This window comes from Cephus cinctus, unplaced genomic scaffold (assembly GCF_000341935.2).
Source record: "Cephus cinctus unplaced genomic scaffold, Ccin1 Ccin1_scaffold0240, whole genome shotgun sequence".
NCBI classification, from domain to species: Eukaryota; Metazoa; Arthropoda; class Insecta; order Hymenoptera; family Cephidae; genus Cephus; species Cephus cinctus.
In genome coordinates this window covers 691,550-714,577 of record NW_014332956.1, presented here as the reverse complement: position 1 = coordinate 714,577, position 23,028 = coordinate 691,550, and the positions used below count along the sequence as shown (strand labels likewise).

Here is a 23,028-nt window from a genome sequence, read left to right as displayed (position 1 = left end):
TGGAATACCGTGAAGCCTTTGAAGAGACGAAATATCTCGTTTCTCTTGACTCGAGTAACTGTGACTTTGACTTACGTTGTCTTTCTGTCTGTATCAATTTACCCTCAACTTTAAACGCTACCACGTATAGGAAGAAGAAAAATAACGACATAAATAAGTCTGTATGTAAAAAGTGACAGAGAGAGAGAGAGAGAGAGAGAGAGAGTTAGAGAACGAGGGAAGAAAAGGAAAGAACGTCTATAGATTCAATATTTAATAGTCCCTTGACATTCCTATTCAAAGAATCTTTTCAGCTCCGTAAGTCTGTATGTAAAAAGTGACAGCTTACGTTGTCTTTCTGTCTGTATCAATTTACCCTCAACTTTAAACGCTACCACGTATAGGAAGAAGAAAAATAACGACATAAATAAGTCTGTATGTAAAAAGTGACAGAGAGAGAGAGAGAGAGAGAGAGAGAGTTAGAGAACGAGGGAAGAAAAGGAAAGAACGTCTATAGATTCAATATTTAATAGTCCCTTGACATTCCTATTCAAAGAATCTTTTCAGCTCCGAATGCCAGAATTTTTTCATATTTTTGCGTGTAATATGCGTACTCTCTACCTCCTTCGATGAAAGTCCCTCCCCCGCCCCCCAACACACATACAAACTCCCCAAGTAAAAACAATTTTCCCGCCTTCCAAGGAATAAAAAGAAAAAGCGCATGTACTCGCAAACGTCGACACCACTTTTCTTGAACCACAAAGAGAACGTAGAGAAAGGGAGAAAGAAAGAGAGAGAGAGAGAGTGTGTGTGTGCGAGAGACAAAGTGAGAACAGGAAAGAGACGAAGAATCGATCAGTGCACTTTCCGGGATGCGCGCCAGTTCGACGCGAGCGAAATCGAGAGCTGGTGCGTAGGAAAAAGCGATTCGTACCATGTTACTTAAAAACTTAAGAACGAGCAAAGAAAGCAAGGCAAGCAAATACACCGAACGACAGAACATCAGACGTGTCGGTGGTTCAGTCATAATATATATGTAATATATATTATATATATTATAATTAAATTTAAAAAAAAAACAAGAATTCCTCCACAGTCCTTTATTATTTAATATGAAAGAACGAAATGAGAATGAGAAGTACTTGTATTTCTGGTGACCTAGATTGCATTGATTATAAAAGACAAAATAAATGTATCCTCATTTTTAGGTCACAGACCTGTCGTTTCCTTGTTCGTCGTTGCTTCCTCTCCACTGTATCTGAAAATCGTCGAACTTTTAAGAATTCTTCGTTCTTTTTGTAGGAGCCGACATCCTGTACAATGGGTCTACGTTAAGTATTGATATTTCTACGAATAAGTTGAGGTTTTTAATAATTAATGTATTTATTTTATTTATTGAAAAAATTATTATTCATCATATTGGATATTACAGTTTGGCAAACTTTTCTGTAGTTTATTCAAGACCTGGGATCTGTCCTTGACGTAAGGCGTACCACTTATCCTTAGTTTCTTCAAATTCCTAAAACAAGGGTAACATACCTAATGACAGTTTCAGTCAATAATTAATCTTTATGGGATATTGATTGTTAGAAGAGAACAGGATATTACTGGATTCAATTGGATAATCAATTTGTAAGATTTACCAAAGATTCTGCAAGCTATAAAGACCCTCTTCTGTTATGTTGTAACAATCTACAATTTCGAGCTGGTTCAGCGATTCTTTTATTACACGAAGTAAAGGTAAAGCCTCATTTTCAATATAAGCACAGCGGACGAGTTTTATCTCCTCGATATACCTGCAACCTTCTGCAAAGGAAAAAAGAAAAAAAGGTCAGCAAGAGATCGTTTACCAAAGAAACAAGGTGGCATCAACATTCATATGAAGAGTTTTACTTAAGTGTCAGACGGACAAGGTTTGCGAAAATTGATTACTCTGTTCTCCAGGGTAAAATTATCCTTAATAATATTATACTAACTAAAGTGAGGAAACCCTATATCGCTAATCGCAGAGTCCGTAGCATCGGCAGCTTCAATATAATAATGTTCCTTTTCTTCGGTACCAGGTAAGAGGTTATAATCCTTTATATAATCCTTAACTCCCTTCCATTTGACAGACGCGCCATTCCTCAGAAGCCATTCCGCACAGACACGATCGGGCCCAAGTTCCTTTACGCGATCCTCGTCAACCCTGAAATATTCCTCGTCAGTATATGTATCTACGTAGTCGTGGTAGTTAACTGCTTTTCATTGATATTCAATGATCCTTGGGAATTGACTCAAGCTTCACCACGTTTCGTATTATATACCTATTGAACATCACTGTCAGCCAATGGAAGAAATAACGTCGAGGATTCAGAAAATTAATTCTACGCACTGCTGCTTGGCTTCTTAGCAGAGTTCTTGTCATCTGTGATAGTAGAAATTGCGCGTCGTCAGAATACGTTATATTTAACGTTAAGGAAATGGGATTATTCACGTACCTGAGTTACCATGGACTTCCTTGAATTCACCGGCTTCCTTTGACTCCTGAAGACTGTATTGAACGCAAATGTCGTATTTTTAATCCGCCTACGCAATTGATATACACCAACCTGACGTAATGGATCGCAAGTCATACGATTGGTCCGACAGAATTATACTTGGCGGCGCCTGTATGCGCTTTGTTATTCTACGGCAGAGACTCCTTTTGTAAGAGTTGCATTTTCTAAATAGGACTTTATTGTAGTCTCTTTTTTTATATTTAAGCTGGCGCAAGGGTTAATGATCTTCCGACTATTGTCTCTCAAGCTATCTTATATACATTTTATAGTGTCACCTTGGAACATTTTACTGGTACTTTTGTAGCATTTTATGTTTTTTCCCCTCTTATACCTTGTTTCTTTTTCTATAAGTAGTTAACCGCTCTATCCTATAAACTGTACGCATAACTAGGTTCATTTGTAACCAGATGAAAATGTTCATTCATGCGAATGGAGTCGTGCGTATACAATTTTATATTTTTAGAGACGATATTGATCTATAAACTGCGTACAGTGAAGGCCTGCATAGTCCCGGGCATTATTATTGCGTTGTTTTATACTATTTCTACGGTTTTTCTTATACTTTATTTTTATGGCAATGGAGATATTCAAGAAACAAAATGTTAGATTTTTCAATACATTTATTATACAATTTTTTTGTATGATAACACTTATTGCACACGATCCGATTTATTATAGATCTGGAAGAGAGTGTACAGTTTTATACACTGCGATTAAAAAACTGTATTAAACGGGGCTATCTAACTTAAATGCGTCAGTTATCGTATAAACAGTTCTATGATAAAAATGCATAATTATAACAAATGAAATCCGTATAGGAACATTGATAATCACAATTCAAGAATATTCAAGTATCAAAAATTATAACGATGGGAATAAATGGTAATTGTAAAATACTGTACGGTCCTTGTACGATGTTTAGAACAACCATAAAATCGTAAATAGTATACAATAGCATGTATATTGCATGTTGATCTACTAGCGCTGCATAGGAAATATGTTTAGTATTTATATGATTGATATAACTTGTGGTATTACAGTTTCGTTAATCTTCTAATATATTGATATATCTAATATGAAATTTATAATTTAATATTTCCTATGAGCCATTACAGAAGAACTTGTTACACACTTGATTATACTTATCGATCTACTATGATACATATTCAACTATTTAATGCACGGTTACGCTCACTGGGTGATACATATACGACTTTTTATCAGCATAAAAGCTTGCTCTTTTATAAAATATAATTTCTCACTGGTAAATTTTCAAATAACGATTTTCTCGTTATACGTAGATAGTGACAGGTTTGCCAGACGTATTTGGGTCAACTTTGACCTGTAATTTATTAGATATCTCTATTAACGAGTATTAGGAAATTTACGACATACTTATATTCATGGAACTTGATGCTAGATAATGATAAATTCTTATCTAAAGGAAGTCTTCTATGGAAGTGACTGTAGCCTCTATGAGTAAACCAAATTCCAGTTCTGCAAGACTGGCTGTAAATGAAAAAGAAAAATTATAAAATTCATGATTCGTTATGGTTGATAGCGTTAATAATGATTCGAGAGATTCGTACCTTTTGCTGTGAGTAAATCCAGAAATGTGTCCAGCGGTGAAAGTCTATCTGCTGATGGGAATGGCGCTGGTCCTGCACAGTAATACCATTGAATAATATATAATGGTATAACAGTTCATTAGTCTGTATATTGTTTTATATTTACCATGATGATGTATACGCTGTTGCGATATTCTACCACGATTTTGGCATGCCTCACCAGATAAAATATTCGTTGCGTGCTCCCGAGCTCTTAGCATAAAACTAACAGGATGTAACCATTGGTTAAGTAATCTCTTGGCTCGCGAACGTGGCAGTAAAGAGAGTAATCCCAATTTTAGTACAGCACCATCTTTCGTGTCACTGATATCTAAAGATAACAGAAAAATGAATACATTAGAGCCAATTTTTCTTGTACCATTCATAAAAAGACTAATTATATTACAGAAGTAGGACTCACCAGCCATAATGATTTTTGCTACGTCAACTTGTAGTTCGAAAACCGAGCGCTGTACATATTGCAAAAATATTTGATAATTTAGACTTCTATATCCAAGATACGTAAAGAATGACGTAAATCCCTGTGGGGCAGCGAAAGCACTGCTTTCTATAGCGTATCTGTATCTTTCTAACAATGTAAACAGTAACCAACGTCTTGGTTCATCCAGTTGATCCCTGAAAATTGAATGTATGTTAATGCATTACAGACACAACGACTTACAAGGTTTATAAGAACTCGCAGATGATGTCTTACACGAGGGCAAATCCGCGTTCCTGTTCTATACGTGGATCAACATTGGCAGCTTTGCAGAGTATTTGACAGAGGAAACGCGAAGTTTCCAATTGAGCGGCTACGTGACGAGTAGCCATTGCATGAACGTGTAAAGGAGTACAAGGGCCTTGCGTAAGTGAGGAAGTGGTTCTGGTACCATGCTTTAAAAGATGCATAGACAATTCACGTAGATTTACTGAGACGATGTGTTCCTGTTTCGATGCTGTACAGCTTTCAACTTCGACGAAAGGTAAACCAGACTCTAGGATTTTATTGGTACGGTTGCTTAAGGAGTCTCCTAGTGGTGTAGTTGCTACGACAAGTCTGCAATATGTGAATAATTAAAACTACTTCTAGGTACGATAACTAGTTTGTCAAAGAATCAATTATTTACCCTCCGCTGGGTGACATGGGAGTGCTTGACCTGGATAATGCTTCTGGCTGATAACAGGCCAAGGATACTACTAGTTTCTCAGTGACTTGACTTGGCTTGAAACGTGGTTTGTCTCCACCTTGTTTACTTAATTGATCCCAGAGACGTGTCCATAGATCACTCTGATAAGGAACCAGCCTTTGTTGAGGAGACAACAACATCACTGATGTGTTCCATAACTTTTCATGACTCAGGGTCACGTTCAGGTCATTGACTTTGGCCTCGAAACTTTTGCAATCTTCTATTGTTGTGAATGGTAGTAGTGAAAGCAGTGGTAATGCATCCGATAGTAAGTTTCTTTGCACCGATGCATAGGAACCACCAATTAGGATCTCTTGCATCAGACGGGCTACATGTAATGATCTTGGTTTCTCAGCAATTATTGATACCAACTCTGCGACTACTTCGAGATCATTCTTATGGCAAAGAAAGTAATGTAAGATACTCAGTCGAACCTCTACAGACGTTTCCCTTTTGAAGACTTCGATCAGGAAATCTGTGGATATGGATAGTGCTACCAGGTCTAACGTTGGTAGGTCTATTGTTAGTGGACTTGTATCAGTGCTGTCTAGACTTGATGATTCTGTTGATGAATTTTCATTGATGGTGCTAGTAGTATGACGATCTGTGCTGTTCTTATTATTCTTTTTAGTGCCATTCAGATCTAACAGTGGAACCAGGTAGGATGATCTAGATGGAACTGAAGTCAGTGGTCCGCTTAAAATGTGACAACATGGTTCGTGATTAACACCAATCTCAAGTAAATGAGTAAAGGCTCCTTGGACGAAGACAATCATTCGATGATCTTCATAAATTGCAAATGTTGGTCTCATTAACTTTGCGCGTGACCAGGGTATTCCTGGTACTACGCAGTGTATTACGCAGCTGTGATGAAGCAGTGTTACGGAGTATGCAAAGTGTACAGTATTCGAATCACTCAATGAAGAGTTCAATATACTTTGTGGTGGTTGTACAGGTCGATATAAATAATGATGACAAACACAGACCATACCTTTTGAATCCGATACTACGATAAGATCTAATGCACAATCATGAACTCGTAGTGGGATTACATCATCCTCGTAGATACCACAGTTATTTGGACTGGGTAATTGAGGTAAATTCAATGGGATATTTAGCTGAAATGTTTATACACATATATAATACTTGTTACAGGAATGGCTCTAAATTATGATTTTATGAGACATTAAACTTACTACTGTCTCATGAGGAAGATCGTCATGGAATTGAAGACCGCTAAGCGTTGGACATGAACCAGGAGTTTTTGTTCTATTTTCACAAGTATCTTCTGTGACTAGACTTGTTGGTGCTCTACGATGATGTATGTGATATAAAACTTGATTAGTAGCATCCCATTGTGCCCAGATAAAGGTCCTCACTAATGATTCAGATTTGAGTTCCTTTACTGTTCCTTTATCAGGTTTGGTTTTATCGAATAGCACGCTGTACGATGTTACACCTATGTATCGAACGATAATCATGAATTTTTAGCAATATTAAAATTTTACCAAAGCAATTTTTTGTAATTTTGGATATTAGTTTTAGTAGCGATAAACAGAATTTCTTACATTCTTGATGTATAAGCACTAAGAACTTGTCTGAGTCAGTCTGCTCTCTCCGTTTATACAAAAATTGAATGCGCACTTGTTTACTCCTTTCAGTTTCTAAATCATGAATCTTTGATTCCTTTGAATTTAGTTCAGTTATATAGACTTTGTAAACTTCCAGTTCAGTAAATGTATCCTGATTTTTAGTCTCTTCAGCTTCAGGATTGTCGTTCAATGAATCAGAACTCCTTGATATACTTTCTTTTTCTTTAGATTCTGCATGCTCCTCTCGTGGCACTACAATTTTTTGTTTTGTCACATACCCAAGCAGGGTATGACTTTGATTTATTGTGGCTTGTACAATACTGGTTATACCAGAAAATCGATGTAAAACCTATACAATGAGTTTCACATTTATGTATACCTACTAACAGAATTATGTATATCTTATTACCTGTAAACTATCTCTGTTTCTGTCATAATGTCCTATAACAGAGTATAAGGGTAACAGCTTTCCATCATCTGAAGTCATTTCTTCTATCCATCCGACAAGTAACGATCCATCCTTTTCCTGGCCCAATAACTTCCATTGTTCAGCTAAGTATCATTAAGATATAATTAACATCCTAACACATATGTGTAATATTGATAATAATGAAAAAAAGGAGTAACATGAGTAGAGTTATTTAGCCTATGGCTTTATTATGTAATTAATGATATAATAAACATAAAATCCCAATAAAAATGAAATTACAATAGGTGGTGAGAATAAATATCCCATAAAAAAAATGGAACAATTCTATAAATTATTTATTGCTTCCAAGATAATGGTTACTGCCTGTCATACATATCTCACATAAAAAGTGTTTACATCATGATACAAAATATGATTTAAATCTTTATCTATATGCGCGCTTCTATTCAGTGATCTTTGTAGTAACAAATGTAGGAATTTACTTCCGGCAACACTGTATATATTTTAGCTGTCATGTCAAATCGATAACGCGATCCGAGAAATGAATTGATTAAGAGAATGAGAAAGGAAGTTGTCAATATTCCCAAATCTGACGGTGGTTTAAATAATTTCTTGACAATTGAAATTTAAGTGTCGTAAACGTTACCTTTAACAGCTTTCTGTTGCAAAAATAAGCAAAGCTTGGCGGCAAGATTGTCTGCCATATCGGCGATCTCGTGGTTTCTTATCACACCTTACTGTCTCTGCTAGTTTAAGGTGCTCTCACAACCCCAGCACGGTTGGACATTGTTAAATCATATGGAAATCACAAAGTTTACGTATCACTGGACTAGAAATCTCGCAGGTGTATCCATCACAATATATATATTTGGACCAATTTGGACTGATTTGGACAAATATATAAAACAAGAAATGGCCGTAAGATTTTTATTGCGATATTACGTGTACTCTATTCCATCTGCAAAATAAGTTTTTCAAAATGCCGAATGTGGTTACATCGAATCATTCGAAGTTATAAAATGGAATCGATAACACTTATCATTGGGTATTATAACCAATATCTATTATAATTGAATATCGAATCGAGAATGAATAACATAATAAAAGAAAAAGAATGGGAATTTTATAAATAGCAACCAATAAAATATAACTGATGTGTCGCTCATTTTTCCGAATAAGCGGATTGTAGGAGTTGATAAGTTTTAAAGTCAAATTTGTAGAATTATACAACAACTGAAAGACTGTAATTAGTATATAATTATTCAGGGTTTCGTACGTCTTAATTAGCATTGAAATAAATGACCTGATACTTGTTACGTTTTAAAATGTCGCGCTTTCCGATCACACGCATTCAACCACGTTCAACCACAGGCGTTCAAATTCGCTACAATTGAAATATTATAAGATGGAAGGATTTTTAGCAAAAGACAAATAATATCTCTATTTCATAATATAATGATTATCGTCTGATGATTTTTCTGGCCAGTGTTGGACTTTATACCCATAAAAGCTTGAAGGATATAAATTAATTGCATTTGTTCGAATGAACAGAGCTTAATAGTTTTGATATATCAGGTAGTCGGCCATTTTGTCAATCCCCCCCACCTCTATCTTCAGCTGTATTGCCTAAAGCAGAACAACATCGTCAGCGGTCAGCCATTATCGTGAGATGTGAACGGAGGTTTCTGTGAAAAATAAAGTCAGTTACGTTCGTACAAAGGTAACGAGGATACGCGTTCAAGATACGTTGAAAAAAATGCACACTATTACCGAGTTAGGTACCAGTGTACCGGCGTTCCTGGGTAAACTGTGGAAACTCGTTGAGGATCCTGAGACCGACGACCTTATTTGCTGGGCACCCGTGGGTATTCTTGTTTATTGTATGATATAATAATTAACTCTATACCTGTGCTGCTCATTACGCTTATATCCGAATATTTTAGTGCACATTTAATTACTAACCAGCGACGTTGACATCTTAGCAACTCTGGAATACGATTTCGGCTTTTTGCTATTCTAACTATAAGCAACGTTACTTCAACGTTACTGCAACGTTATTGCAACGTTTGTTAGTGTAACCCTTAGATCCACCAATTTTCTTTTATAGCGTGCACAGTTATATGATATGCTTTGATGGATTGTGATTGTCAAAACGTTATTATGACATTTGCCCTTTTAAAACATTTTCATACCATAGAAACTTGACCCATAGAGTTATAGAATTCATGGGATGAATGTATAAAAGGGAATTGCCAAGTGGATGTTGAAAATTACATAAATTTAATGTGATACAATATTAATATGTATTTCAAGAAAGAACAATTTGCTGGTTGAATTTTATTGGTTTATATATGTACAAGTTGTATTTTTAGTAATAACAACCCAGATAGCAACACGTCTGCTCTCACATAATGTTTGAAGACATATTGTAATGCTTCTCCTAGTTTTAAATACATAGGAGTGTCAAAAAATTGCAACTTGATTGTACTTTATGTTCAAATGGAGCTTATTTTGCTATCTGGAAAGGATCTAACAGCTGTAATTTATTATAAATTAACATATGAAACACTTGCAATGGCTTGTGGCATACTTATATAATTAGAAGAGTTCAAGTTGTAATATAATAAACAATCTTTCTGAAGATAGTATTTTTAATCTACATAACCAATATCTTGTCTTACGTTTATGTAAAGTGAGAAATCCCCATAAATTTTTTAGTCTTATTATGATCTAGTTATGCTAACTTTAATGGTTAAATGCGCTATCATTTTTCTATAACTGAATATGAATTTTATATTTCCATCATTGTATGTGATTACTATACTTATAATGTTTATTATTTTACTAATTGTAATTGCCTTTGAATAATATTAATGATTTATTTGGAAATTCATATAATCATTAATAAATGCATTGAAATGTGCACTCACTGCAGTTTCATTAGAAACACTGATAAAAAAATATATAATTGGACAAAATGTTTTAGTTCTGTTATTTGTATTATTAACATAGGTACATAATTGTTACTTTTCTTTTATCAATATTTAATATAAATTTAAACAGTCTGCAATCAGTGCCTTAATTTATCTGCTTAACCTTGGTCCTCTGTGAAACTAAATTCATGTGAATGAGCAGTTATACGTGCTATAAGAACAACATCAATCCAAGTTTGAGTTGGAGAATTGGATTTTTGTATATGAAATTATAAAACTGTATTTTGTAATCTGTATTTGTCACACAATTAAATTTTAGTAAATGAATCTTTAATATTATTTACCACATGGCATGTAAACTATATCAATATTACAGCATTAATTTATATAAAAACGTTGTAAATTTGGTCACTTTCAAATCTAGTACTCAGAATATAGCTTTATAAATAAAAATATTTTGCAGAGTAGTATTTTAAAGTAATTTTATATATATAGTGCTGTGTATCAGCAAACAATTTCCTCTTGTATAGTGACGTAATGTATGTTCTTACAGAATGGAAGAAGTTTCTTCATCAGGAATCAGGCACAATTCGCTCGCGAATTGTTGCCGCACTATTACAAACACAACAACATGGCTAGCTTTGTTAGACAACTCAATATGTGTAAGTACGATGCAAATCCTGTTAAAAAAAATTTATTAGAATTTGAAAGTCAATTACTATGTGATTTATCATTAACACATACGTCAACGATCAAAATACGTTACCTGTTTATCTTGATTTCTACTCTAGATGGTTTCCACAAGAAAGTTTCAGTCGAATTGGGTGGTTTAAAATGTGACAGAGATGAAATGGAGTTTGCGCATCAATATTTCTGTAAAGATCATCCTTATCTGTTAGATCATATCAAAAGAAAGGTAATTACTCCAACAACGCTATGTATTCAACTTCAGTTATGCAATGTATGCTACATGAAAAAATAACTGTGCAGATTGCATCTAACAAAGGTCAAGATCCAACACACGCACCGATGAAACCCGAACTTATGAACAAGATGTTAACAGAGGTCAGAACTATGAGAGGACGTCAAGAACATCTAGATTCTAGATTGGGCGCAATGAAAAGAGAAAATGAGGCTCTCTGGCGTGAACTCGCAATGCTGAGACAGAAACACCTGAAGCAACAACAAATTGTCAACAAACTCATTCATTTCTTGGTCACCCTGGTTCAGCCATCGAGAGGAGGTGGACTTTCTGTAAAGAGACGATATCCCCTCATGATAGATGATTCTAATCGTCAACGTAATAAGCAAGCTAAACTCTCTAAGGTACTTAGCAAATCGAATTACTATTTTTTCCGTATTATCTTACATACCACTGACAAACTCCCCTCAAAAATTTATTTCATTCGCATCCGTAATTAACATTGTCAATATTTCAGCCACAAACATCACCAACTGGTCCTGTAATCCATGAATTGGATGCGTCAGAACCTGACTTAGATTCCGAATATATTGTAGCTGAGTGAGTAATATCTTTTTTCTTTTTTCATATTCTCTAAACCGCCTTAAAAAGTAGAATTAGCTTGGTGTTTTAAAGTCATTACAACTCATTCATTTTATTATTCAACAACGACAACTTCCTCTACATACAATTTATATTTTATACAGAATGCTCGAAAATCATGAGAGTCCCGCTGTCGAGAGTCCAGAACATAACGGATCATTAGTTATGGACGACGGGACTTTGGAAACCCTTCATTTGGTCAATAATGCAGTCCAATTGCCAGAGGGCATCCAATTGATCGCACCCGAGGAACTGGAATCTACTACAAAGAAGCGCGCACCAAAAGGAAAGAAAAAGTAAGTAAAGTGCAAACGCCCAGACAGCGTTTACACGGATAAAATGAAATGGCGTGGTACTGAAGATACTTTGTAATATAATAGTAATGACGTTTTAATTTTGAGTCGGCATTTCGAATAGGTCTAAAAAGACGCTAGTATAACTCTTATATATCTTGAAATGTTGAAATTGTTTGGCTTCAATGATGTTTATACAATTAACATAATATCGATTCTCGAGAATCAGTATACACCAACGGTCGTTCTACGTGTCAGTCCAGATTATTTTTTCATATCCATTGCATTCTTTGTTGCATCGTAATAGAATATCATACACTTAATGGTACGTTGTGTCAAGAGAGAGCCAAAAGTAGTGTTTTTCTTTTTTCGATTTTTCCACGAGTGTCTCTGTATAACATTTAGCACCATTTTAATACATCCCTTTCACGCTGTCCTCATTCACACGTCGTATCACGACGTTTTGCATCCTACCAGGAGGAAAAACAAGGTGCCAGTCAAAATTCTGATCCCGTCGACAGAAGACGGCGAAGAACCCAGGTTAACACAATTTTCTCTTGTAACCGTTTGGGTGTTGGGTGTCTTGAGAATTATTCTTTGCCTGTAAACATATCCTTAGTATATTGAGAACATATATACATAAATACATACATGCTCTCTCGTTTCTTTTTCAACGTTCTTCGGTCGTCATATATGTTTACGTTGCTTTGCGTCACACCGTTACTGTTTTCCTTCTCTTTTTTTGCACGGACGCTCGGCAAAAGTCGGAAAGCCATTTATAAGCTGACCGGATCTAATAGTAAAATCTATTAATATTATACGAGTATTGGATCTTGTTTGCATTGGCAAGTATTAGAAATTATATTGTAAACGTTGCTTTCTAACTTTTTCCGATTGGCACTATTCTTTTTTCCTCTCTTTGACTTTCAATTGATACTGCGAAATTCCTTATTGTTTTCCCCATTGGTACGTAGTTGATAGACCATATGCTGGCTTTACTGTGACAAAACGCTTGTCGTAGCTCGTGTTGTCTACTTTTTTTTTGTATTAGACAAAAAAAGGATATACAATATTCTCGTACTGCATAGTTCCTTTTTTTGCTGTCGATATCTTCGTGTAGTTGGGATTAGTCAACCATCTTAATAGGAGCAAAAATTATACATTTTTACGACAGATTTTTGTATGGATGGCCAATTTATTTTCTAGCTACAAAATTAGTTATATCTCAAGTCATTCGATACTTTCATTGGAACTTCGTAGCCGACGGTTCTGCTTATTAATGTCTTCGAGTGGACCATAACGAGTTCGCTCGATATCTTAATACAAAGTCGTGTGTTGATGCTGGATGCTTCAAAAATTTATGGACTTACACGCGTGGTCGGAACGATGGCTATTTTATATTTTTCTAAATAATTAACGCGAATATTGTTTTCCAATTAAAGTAATTAATAGCCGTAGATATTATTGAAATGGAAATCGTTTCGACTACGGATGCTACCTTTCAGTAGAAAGCTGCATGGTAACAATTATTTGTATAATAATCGTGGGATGGCCGTAAATGAGTTTTTTTAGTATGAAAGTTACGGTCATGCCCGAAAGACTATGGAAAAGAATTGAAGGCGGATACAGTGAATACGTTGGTAGAAGCTCAAGACTGGCACGAGCCTCTCCTGATTTTAGGGAAGAAACGTTCATGCTTCAAGTCCCCTACGAAGACTCTTCGGTGGACAATGTCGAGCTCCTGGAGCACAAGGTGGCCAAGTCGAAACCAGTACCGCTTGCTACTATGAGAAGTTCGAAACTCGCTGCAATGGCCGCCAACATGAATAAAGCTAATGAGTTTGAATTGGACCTGGATCTTGAGTCGGCTGCTGCTGATGCTGATGCCGATGCTGAGGAGGATCCAAAGGATATCGATCAACCTGGTCTAGTGAAGCTCGAAGATATCTTGATTATTCCAGATAACGTACAGGAGGCGAATGACGACAGGGATACCCAGGGTATCATCGATGAAGGTCAAAAGATTAATGACGCTCAGAGAGACGACTCTGATGGGGGTGATAACTATGTGGACTTCGAGAATGGATCCTTTGGGAATCTTAATGGGATTATTGAGGGTTTGACGTCGGAGAAGAGCCCTAAGAGTAATGGGGCCAGTACTAGCACTTCTCCAAAAGATTTGTCATTGAGTTGCGTCAATCCTTCGGGCATGACTGATGCTGTTTACAGGTTAGGACCGATGTAAGTTTAAAGCAGATCGTGGATAACGAGTAAAAACATTTTCTGTTGTAAGTACAGAGTATTGATTATAGGATGAACGTTAGAAGATGGTAACCCGTTACAGTTTATTTCTATTATACTGGAATAGATGGGTCGATTCAGTCAAAATATCGGTTATATATACATATATATATATATGTATATATATTTGTCGTTAAGGGATATTTTGGGGATGATTTCATTTACGAAGTCGCTATTTTGAGGATAGGTGGCTGTTTTGGGGTCCGTCCTCAGAGATTTTCCAGCGTAATAATTCGTTTGAGAACCATAAAGCGGACTGTCACGCCAAATTTGCTTATATTTTTCCAATGTTAGCCATTCAGTATTTGTGATGAGCTTAGCAATGTTTCGTTAGGTTAGATTAGGTCAGAACTTCAATGCTGTGATGTTCCAAGGTAGTATTTTTTTTTTAAACATTAGCTTGCTATCCTGAGCGCCCTTAATTTTCTGCGTCCCCAAAATATCTCTTTGACAAACGTGTATATATATGAGTTTTAACATTTCGTGGTATATTTGGCTTTCTCTGACGAATGTATCTATAGATATAACTGATACTCTCGCTCTGTCTAATAAAATTAACGTTTTACTGAGTAGGAATGGACATTGAGATATGTTACAATTTAAAACTTTGTCTTCCTATCTATTAGTACAGTTCTTCCATCGCTGTATTATAATTTTAATCGCAATGTCCTGTGTCCTGTGTCCTGTTTAATTTCTCCAGCAGTATCATTAAAGTTTTTGACTGTCTATAGGGAGGAGGTTGATACGCACCTTGAAAGTATGCAGACAGAGCTCGATAACTTGCGTGAGATTTTGAGAGGTGAAGGATACAGTATCGATGCCAACACTTTACTTGGAGTATGTATGCTTATGAAGATTTTATATATTTTTTCTATGCCACACTCATTATATGTAACTTCACTGTGGTAACTTTAACTCTATATTCTTATTCGTGTTTAACGTCTATAAGCTACTTCTAAAATCCTATTACTATATTATTGCAGTAAATCAAATATATTCTTATAAGAATATTATATCAAACTTGCAATTATTAATAGTATGAAATCTATTGTTTATAGCTTTTTGGTGCAGATGATCCAATGTCTTTTGGTATCCCAATGAATCCCGAATTGGATCCACACTCCAACCGCGAGAAGGATGAGGAGGATCAGACGAATGGTAAGTGGAATTTATTGGTAAGATATTACGTTTGTTAACGATTTTTTACCGTACAACAACAATTCTTTTATCGAGACATTAACTTGAAGCTTGTTGTTGCTGTTGTTTTTAAGATCTATGAAAATCTAGTAGACTTGGAACAGGATTATATGGCATGAGCTCACCACGTCCTGTCGATCCACCCGTTGAGTCTGGAATAATAATAATAATAATAACAAAAACAACAACAACAACAACAACAGCAGCAGCAGCAGCAGCAGCAGCAACAACAGCAACTTTTAATTGTTGGGTGTGAAGTGTCGTCTTTTAAGTGACCAATATTAATTTTTCAATCTTGTTAGAGATTGTTAGGCTAGGACTCGGGTGGGAGTCACTCAGCAGCCTAGGAATAGACGAAACGAATTTTTTAGGCATCGTAAAAAAATTCTGCCACAGCCCGAATTTGAGGAGTTGTTCCCTGGAGTTGTTTCCACTCCAGGGGAACCCCTGGAGTTCCCGGTTCAAATCCGGGCTGTGGCAGAATTTTTTCACGATCTCTAAAAAATTCGTTTCGTCTATTCCTAAGCTGCTGAGTGACTTCCACCCGAGTCCTAGCCTAACAATCTCTAACAAGATTGAAAAATTAATATTGGTCACTTAAAAGACGACACTTCACACCCAACAATTAAAAGTTGCTGTTGTTGCTGCTGCTGCTGCTGCTGCTGCTGTTGTTGTTGTTGTTGTTGTTTTTGTTATTATTATTATTATTATTCCAGACTCAACGGGTGGATCGACAGGACGTGGTGAGCTCATGCCATATAATCCTGTTCCAAGTCTACTAGATTTTGATGACGACATTTTTATGAATGCAACGACATCATCACCTGGTACTGGTGCGGGTTCAAACACAGACGTTGATTTCGCCACCGATCCTCTGGATCTTGAGGATAGTAAAGCTTCGCTGCTCGACTCATTGGTTGCGGGAAACGACGTGAATAGAACTTCGTAAATTTTCTTTCACCTGGTAAGCCGGCCTCCATTACACATTAATCGTATTGATACGTATCCACATAATGACAGTCCCCCTGTCCATGTGTCTCACAGAATCACCACTTTCTTTATGCATATACAATTTTGACTTTTTTCATGGGCTGTAACGTAATTTTTTCTTTTAGCGAAGTCAGTATTTCTTTTCGTCGCATCACATGCATTACACGTTAATATATACAAGATAAATTATTCCTGCTGTGAGCGATGCAATAAGTGATTCTTTCACGTTTTAATTGTAACCAATTGCCTTAAGATCATTTTCTCTTTCTTCGTAATACCAATCATAAATGAATTTTTAACAATGACGTTACGTTAGCCACTTTTAATGAGACGTGTCAGATTCTTGTATAGCTTTTTAATTGGTTGATAATATTTTATATTTTTTAATAGAAAAGTAATAGATTAGCCACAGCCGTGCTATCGTTCATTTAATTTTTTCTGTCTCACACGGTAAAACACGGTATATGCGCATCATCATTACACACTATTCTAATCGTTAGTGACTAAAGACCTAAAAAAGGAAACAAATTTTTATAAATCAAACGAAGAAAGCTCTGATCTAAGGGCACACTTTTTTGCAGGTCCGATTCTCCGATTCGTGTTGCAAATACTTTGATTTCGGTATCTTATAATCCAATGGATTGGTTATGTATGTATGTACATAACACTCGATTACCAGGTGCATATATACTTACATACTACACACGTACCCACACACATACACACACGCGCGCACGCACCCGCACGCACGCACGCACACACACACACACACACACGCACACACACACACACACACACAAATGACGGAGTGACGAAACAAAAGTAAAAACAGATTGACGAATAACTACCGTTTTACTGGTCTACACGGAAAAGTACCTTATCTCCAACCGGTCTGTAGATCTCATTCAGCTCTGTGATGCGAGAATCTAATATCTGGGAAAAGGTAATATATACAGAAATGGGTAAAGCCAATTTGAATTAAAATGAATCTACCGGTGCATAAGCACTTACAGCTATCGGAATCAATGCTTCGTTATTAATTCTGGTATCAAATAGTCACTCTGGATCTTTATCCCCATAATTGATATGACCAAGTCATGTACACTTATGGTTTTTTAATTTCTTTTTTTTTATTCCACGTTGTTCCTAATTTCTATTGCCTATTTTTATAATCGATGATTAATATTTCATTCTACTCGAGCATTCTGTTGCTTCGCTTCAATTTGTCAACAGTATTGTTTTCTATATTGTCTCGATATTATATACGTTTTAACTATACATATTAGAAGCTTGAGGAATGATAAAACTAAAGAAAAGCTCACGCAGTCGAACACTGTACAGTAATCGTACCAGAAGATTTTGTATTTTTGAAAAAGCTTTTCTACGTATTGATTACTTCACGAGTCATGTTTTTTATTGGTCGAAGTGTTAATTTAAATTTTCAGGTCACGTGTTCAATGACTGTATGTAAATAATGTGACCTGTAAGTCGATTTTTCACGACCATATTCAAATGAAATGGTGCATCTTTTAGTGATACAAGTGCTTTTAACGTTATAATTAGCGAGTAATGGTTTAAGTTCTTGTTTCGCTGTTCAGGCGATCAGACTGATTAGTATTAGAGTTATTACTTTGGAAGTGAAAGAAAGAAAAAGAATCTGTATATTTTCAGTGATTGTTTTGTATAATTATGAGAAGAAAAAGGGGATAAGAAAAATTATACAAAATTTATTTTTCCCTACGAGGTTGCTTCGTTTGGTATCTGTCACTTATTTCGAGGAAAGAAGTTCGCGAGAAAAATGCAATTTCTCTTCAACACTGTATTCAGTATGTCTCGTTGTAACGTGTAACCAAGTAGCAACGTTTTTTTTTTTTTTTTCAAATTTATTTGTTATCGCCAAGATATATGAAATGTGCTTGTTCAATTTTTTTATTTATTAAAAGTAAGATGCTCGTCCCAGTCATCGACCATTTTACCAGTAATTGAAAGTTGTGTCATAATACTGTAGATTTTTATACCGTCAGAGCATATACTGTTGATTACTGGTATCCCGGTTGATAAGTGGAACATCTAACTTATTTAGTTCAACAGTTCAGTAGCAATTCGATGAACTGGGAAATCATTTTTTTTAATTTTATTAATGCCACAGATTTACTTGGCGTTCAAGATACGACTGTATCAGTCGCTTTTGTTTTGTGTTGTAATAAGCGATTACTCGACTTTAAATCTCACAAGTTGATATTTTTGTATAGCTGTTACTATTAAACGAGTATACATTATACGAATTATAGTAATATATTATTACAAAATCATACCTAATGAGTTGTTACCCATTTTTTGTATGGATTAAAATTAAAAAGAGGAAATGAGGTTGGAGACGATGTATAATAATTGTGTAATTGTCAACAGATACAGAGTTTTGTCTCTTTTGACGTGGCCGGTCGGTCAGTTGGTTTCGCCTTGCTGTTCCGTTCTAGGTTTCGCGCCATGCCCACCAATGAGTACGAATTATATTTTTCTAAAGATATCTTTTATAATCAAATACAATATATCAATTGCTAGACGCACTTATCCCATCGTACATTGTCATTGAAACTATAGCTTTGTTTATCTAAAGGGTGGTTTATAATGATAGTGATAAATGTATAAATTAATGAGCGTGAAAGGGTTATTGTAATTGTCAAGATATTCATTTTTGTTTCAAATATTCATTTGTACGATGCAAAGAAAATTTGTATCTTTAATATATAATTTACATAGTGTATTTCAACCCTTAGATGGCCGGAAGACAATATATAGTGTCTCCAAATCGGCTCAATACTTTCACGCAACTTATTCATCAGGCGTGCCTGTAACTTTGTGCTATTAAATTTACAAGATTTCGTTAAAAGATACACCGGCCCTCTAAGGGTTTTACGATGGATGGTAAATGCGTCTCTGATTCGTGTCACTGTATATCTGCACATTAAAAGATTTCGTAGATACGTCGTGTCTGTTTGTTTTTAATTCTTAAAAGTGTGCTCTGATTGTCAGTCACTTTTATTGTAGCGTTGACGTGGGGAAGATGGATATAAATTGTAATTATTTTATTCTAACAGTCTAATTGACTCATGTTCTAATTTATTTACATTAAATAGTAGTTGTAACAAGAATGTATTATAGTATTATATTAGTCGGAATTCATATACGGCTTGCAAAGTGAAGTGTAAATTAAAATTTCTTTTTCTATTTTAGCCTCGGAGGAAAGACTATGGGTATCCTAACTAGGCAATTGGTAAAGTCTTCATTTAAATTTACAAAAAAAAAATACAACATGGTAATAAACCTTATATTATATACGAAGCTAATCAGTAACGTAATTATATATTGTATAATACGAAGCAAAGTATATCGATGAGGAAAACGCTGAAAATAGTAATTGATTTCGGAAAAGAAAAGGTGGGAAGCAGCAACGCCATTTTTTCATAGTGAATACATTGGATTACTGTTTTTTTTAAAAACAATATCATGACTATTATTATAAAGCATATCAAAACAATTGATATACAACGTATTGACTTGCTCTCAAAATTTACTCACGTAATCCAGACGTTCACTGTGTCACTAATTCATTCCATAACACCGTTTAATTGTACAATTGTTTATAACTAATTAACGAAGAAACTTTTAGCTTTTCCCATTTTTTGAAAATTAGAAGAACGTACACGCATACCAACTCTAGTATTGTCGTTAAGGGTTTAAATACGTCACTATTGTTTAGAGGTAGGTAAATTCCTATTGTACGTTTGCAAAGCTAAATTTTCTATGTTACGTAATTTATTCTGAACGTAATGTATCAGGTGTAAGGCTTTTCTCTGTTACAGTGCAATGGGCAATTACTAAAATGTCATTATAAAATAATAAATATAAAACAAGAATTTTTCTAATCAGCCCTGTCGTAATACTAGTTTATCGGCTAAAGACTATGTAAATCATATCTTTACGTAACACAAGGTAATTCTTCTCGCCTGTAATTGTCCATGCGCTGTACACGGCGTCACACGGTTTACATAATTAATAATAAAGTTCAGTAAGTAAACTTTTTTCTACTATGGTTTCTTACGAGTTCTTCACGGGTAATGGATCAATGAAATCTATGTTATACAATATGAACAATAGAAATTGTTATTCACGAATTAAAGGTTTTAGATAAACTTAACCTCAATCTTTTGAACTTATCCAGTTTTATATAGCGGGCGTTCATCTAGTTTTTTCACTTTTACTACACGTAGATAGGTAATGACAGGCAAGGTGTTCACGGCGTACAACTTAAGTAAGCCATTTGAGACAAGATTGTCGGACTAATCGAGGGTTAAAGTAATATGTAACGAGAGAAGAGAATATTATTGGAAGCGTAATCGATGTCATCGATTAGATTGTAGGTTATACATTAAAACGTGAAACTGATTATCATTGTTCATGCATAAAGAATCTATTGAGATTGCTTTACGTGTTTTGAAGATCGGACATGGAAATTAATAAAATCGTATAAGAGGGATAATTTGGCGTGTAATTAACAAGAGGATGGTCTGAATTTCACATTTATTTAATTGGAGTAATTATCGATGCGATTATATAAGAATCGCAAAAGTGTTTATATATTGCATATATTATACGTACACAATAAATACAGGGTGAGTTGTCTTAGATTCCGGATTTGGGAGGAGCCTCCGTATGTATTAGATGCAGCTATTCTCCAAACAGATTATCCGCATGTACAAGCAAAACTGTCATGCGAGATCAGTAGCCTGGACATGCTTACAATACGATATCAAAAACGTCTTGGCTGTAGATGCGGGTAATTTGTTTGGAGAATAGTGCACCTAATACATACGAAGGCTTCTCCCAGATTCAGAGTCTATAGGATAACTCCCTCTGTATATGTATACATATATGCTTAGTAGACTTTATACTAAGATTTGCCTTAATATTGTGCCACACGATCTAAGAACTGATATTTTATTTACCCCTCTTCCCCAAATCGTGCTGTGAGTAAACTGCGCACTATGTATTCAGTTCAATTTAAATTCGGTTCCCTCACTGAACATTGATGCATTGTACGTTTTAATTCTGTCTCTAAATTTAACAAAATATAAACAGTTATCATAATTTTGTATAATCAATCTGTATAAATCGTTACTTCGTTGCTATATATATACAGTAAGCATTTTATAACTGTAAGGTGATTGCAGATAATCATTTGTAGACGTCCCAAAAGTACGACGAGGATTGAGTTACACGTTTATGTATTCATTTATTAGAATTAATACCGCTCGAAGGTAGAAATAAACAAATTATATTATTTCTTATATTCTACGATGTTAAGGGCAAAAGGATTTTAATAAGTAGTTCAGTTTCACGATAAGAGATCACAATATTATCTATGCACGAAGAATATTTATTTTCTGTACGTATGTAGGAAACACGAAAATGAAACTTGTACTGTATTTTTAAGTTTGTCGTACATGTTTATGCTTTAACAATCTGCCTACGGATGCTGTTAGGAGAGCAAACAATGATCTATAAATAAGATAAGTTTGAGTCATTAAATTTCAGGGAATGTCAGTGGTCATTACTGGAAAATACAATGATCTTTCAATTACCTCTAAGGATTGTTTACTTAAAAAAAGGACAGTCCACGGAAATATCATTATCATAAGTCAAACGGTATTTTGATACGTTTTTAAAGGAACATGCAAAAAATTAAGTTATCATGCAATAAAGAGTTTAAGTAATATTGTTTTACAAAATTGTATGGAAAAAAAAAACAGAAACTTGTCTAAGCGATTTTTCGATTTGTAATGAGGGTCGGTATACACAGGTGTTAATTATAAAATTATTATATGTACTAGCATTTGCGTTCTTAACGTGTATCAATGCAATGTCCTGGCTAATATAATAATGGCAGCAAAGAAAAGCATTGCGTGATAGTTTCATGGTTACAGTTAGCATAGTGGTTTTGTATATATTTAATAGTTTGATATATCTGTAGCAGCTGTACAATATGTTTATCCATATGTAAACGAAAATAAAGTTAGCATGTGTTAGAAGTGTAGTCTTGCTCGTTCCTATCGGCGTTATAAATGAAGGAATAAAAATACATTGTTTAAATATAATAAGTATTTATTTATCATGGTTCTACCATAAGAACTTCTAGAAATCAAATAGAATCATCTTCAAGTGGTCCAATAGTTTAGAATAATCCTGTATAGTGAGTTGTGTGTTCAACATAAACCCTTCTTTATCGCAGGTGTTCTCTTTGCGTGTCCTATGTTTCTTATTTGATTTACATGTAAGACAATAATTTTATACGTTAACAATTAAATTTATTATTGTAAACTTTATGGAATTAAAAAAAAACAATTTTTATTAGATA

The 23,028-nt window shown here is 34.9% G+C and overlaps 3 protein-coding genes across 15 annotated transcripts; 1 reads left to right on the top strand and 2 right to left on the bottom strand.

Annotated features, from left to right (window-relative positions):
- Nucleotides 1-1,350: 1,350 nt before the first annotated feature.
- Nucleotides 1,351-2,777, bottom strand: LOC107265768 (ATP synthase subunit s, mitochondrial). 2 transcript variants are annotated; one of them, XM_015735548.1, is made up of 5 exons: nucleotides 2,460-2,777; nucleotides 2,286-2,386; nucleotides 1,956-2,167; nucleotides 1,623-1,785; nucleotides 1,351-1,498 (listed from the first exon to the last, which is right to left on the bottom strand). In XM_015735548.1, exons 1-5 carry the CDS (start codon nucleotides 2,592-2,594, stop codon nucleotides 1,387-1,389), a joined length of 723 nt encoding a protein of 240 aa, XP_015591034.1. In that variant the 5' UTR covers nucleotides 2,595-2,777; the 3' UTR covers nucleotides 1,351-1,386. The 2 variants fall into 2 exon arrangements, with proteins under 2 accessions (XP_015591034.1, XP_015591035.1); XM_015735549.1 differs by having other exon boundaries at nucleotides 2,469-2,777.
- Nucleotides 2,778-3,121: 344 nt separating this feature from the next.
- On the bottom strand, nucleotides 3,122-8,222 carry LOC107265757 (protein pigeon). Its single transcript, XM_015735524.2, has 10 exons — nucleotides 7,982-8,222; nucleotides 7,315-7,457; nucleotides 6,882-7,254; nucleotides 6,510-6,772; nucleotides 5,254-6,431; nucleotides 4,842-5,183; nucleotides 4,548-4,762; nucleotides 4,254-4,457; nucleotides 4,109-4,180; nucleotides 3,122-4,028 (listed from the first exon to the last, which is right to left on the bottom strand). Exons 1-10 carry the CDS (start codon nucleotides 8,037-8,039, stop codon nucleotides 3,958-3,960), a joined length of 2,919 nt encoding a protein of 972 aa, XP_015591010.1. The 5' UTR covers nucleotides 8,040-8,222; the 3' UTR covers nucleotides 3,122-3,957.
- Nucleotides 8,223-8,947: 725 nt separating this feature from the next.
- Nucleotides 8,948-22,468, top strand: LOC107265762 (heat shock factor protein). Of its 12 annotated transcripts, XR_003059188.1 has the most exons (14): nucleotides 8,948-9,196; nucleotides 10,822-10,930; nucleotides 11,060-11,184; nucleotides 11,259-11,594; nucleotides 11,708-11,790; nucleotides 11,937-12,128; nucleotides 12,603-12,665; nucleotides 13,806-14,366; nucleotides 15,158-15,263; nucleotides 15,485-15,601; nucleotides 16,340-16,363; nucleotides 16,475-16,587; nucleotides 19,023-19,114; nucleotides 19,848-22,468. XR_003059188.1 is itself a non-coding variant. In XM_025083030.1 (13 exons), the coding sequence occupies exons 1-12, from the start codon at nucleotides 9,092-9,094 to the stop codon at nucleotides 16,570-16,572; spliced, it is 1,902 nt and encodes a 633-aa protein (XP_024938798.1). In that variant the 5' UTR covers nucleotides 8,948-9,091; the 3' UTR covers nucleotides 16,573-16,587; nucleotides 19,848-22,468. The 12 variants fall into 12 exon arrangements, 10 of the variants coding, with proteins under 10 accessions (XP_024938798.1, XP_024938794.1, XP_024938795.1 ...); XR_003059187.1 differs by having other exon boundaries at nucleotides 15,485-15,584; nucleotides 16,340-16,587; XM_025083030.1 differs by lacking the exon at nucleotides 19,023-19,114 and having other exon boundaries at nucleotides 15,485-15,584.
- Nucleotides 22,469-23,028: the final 560 nt, after the last annotated feature.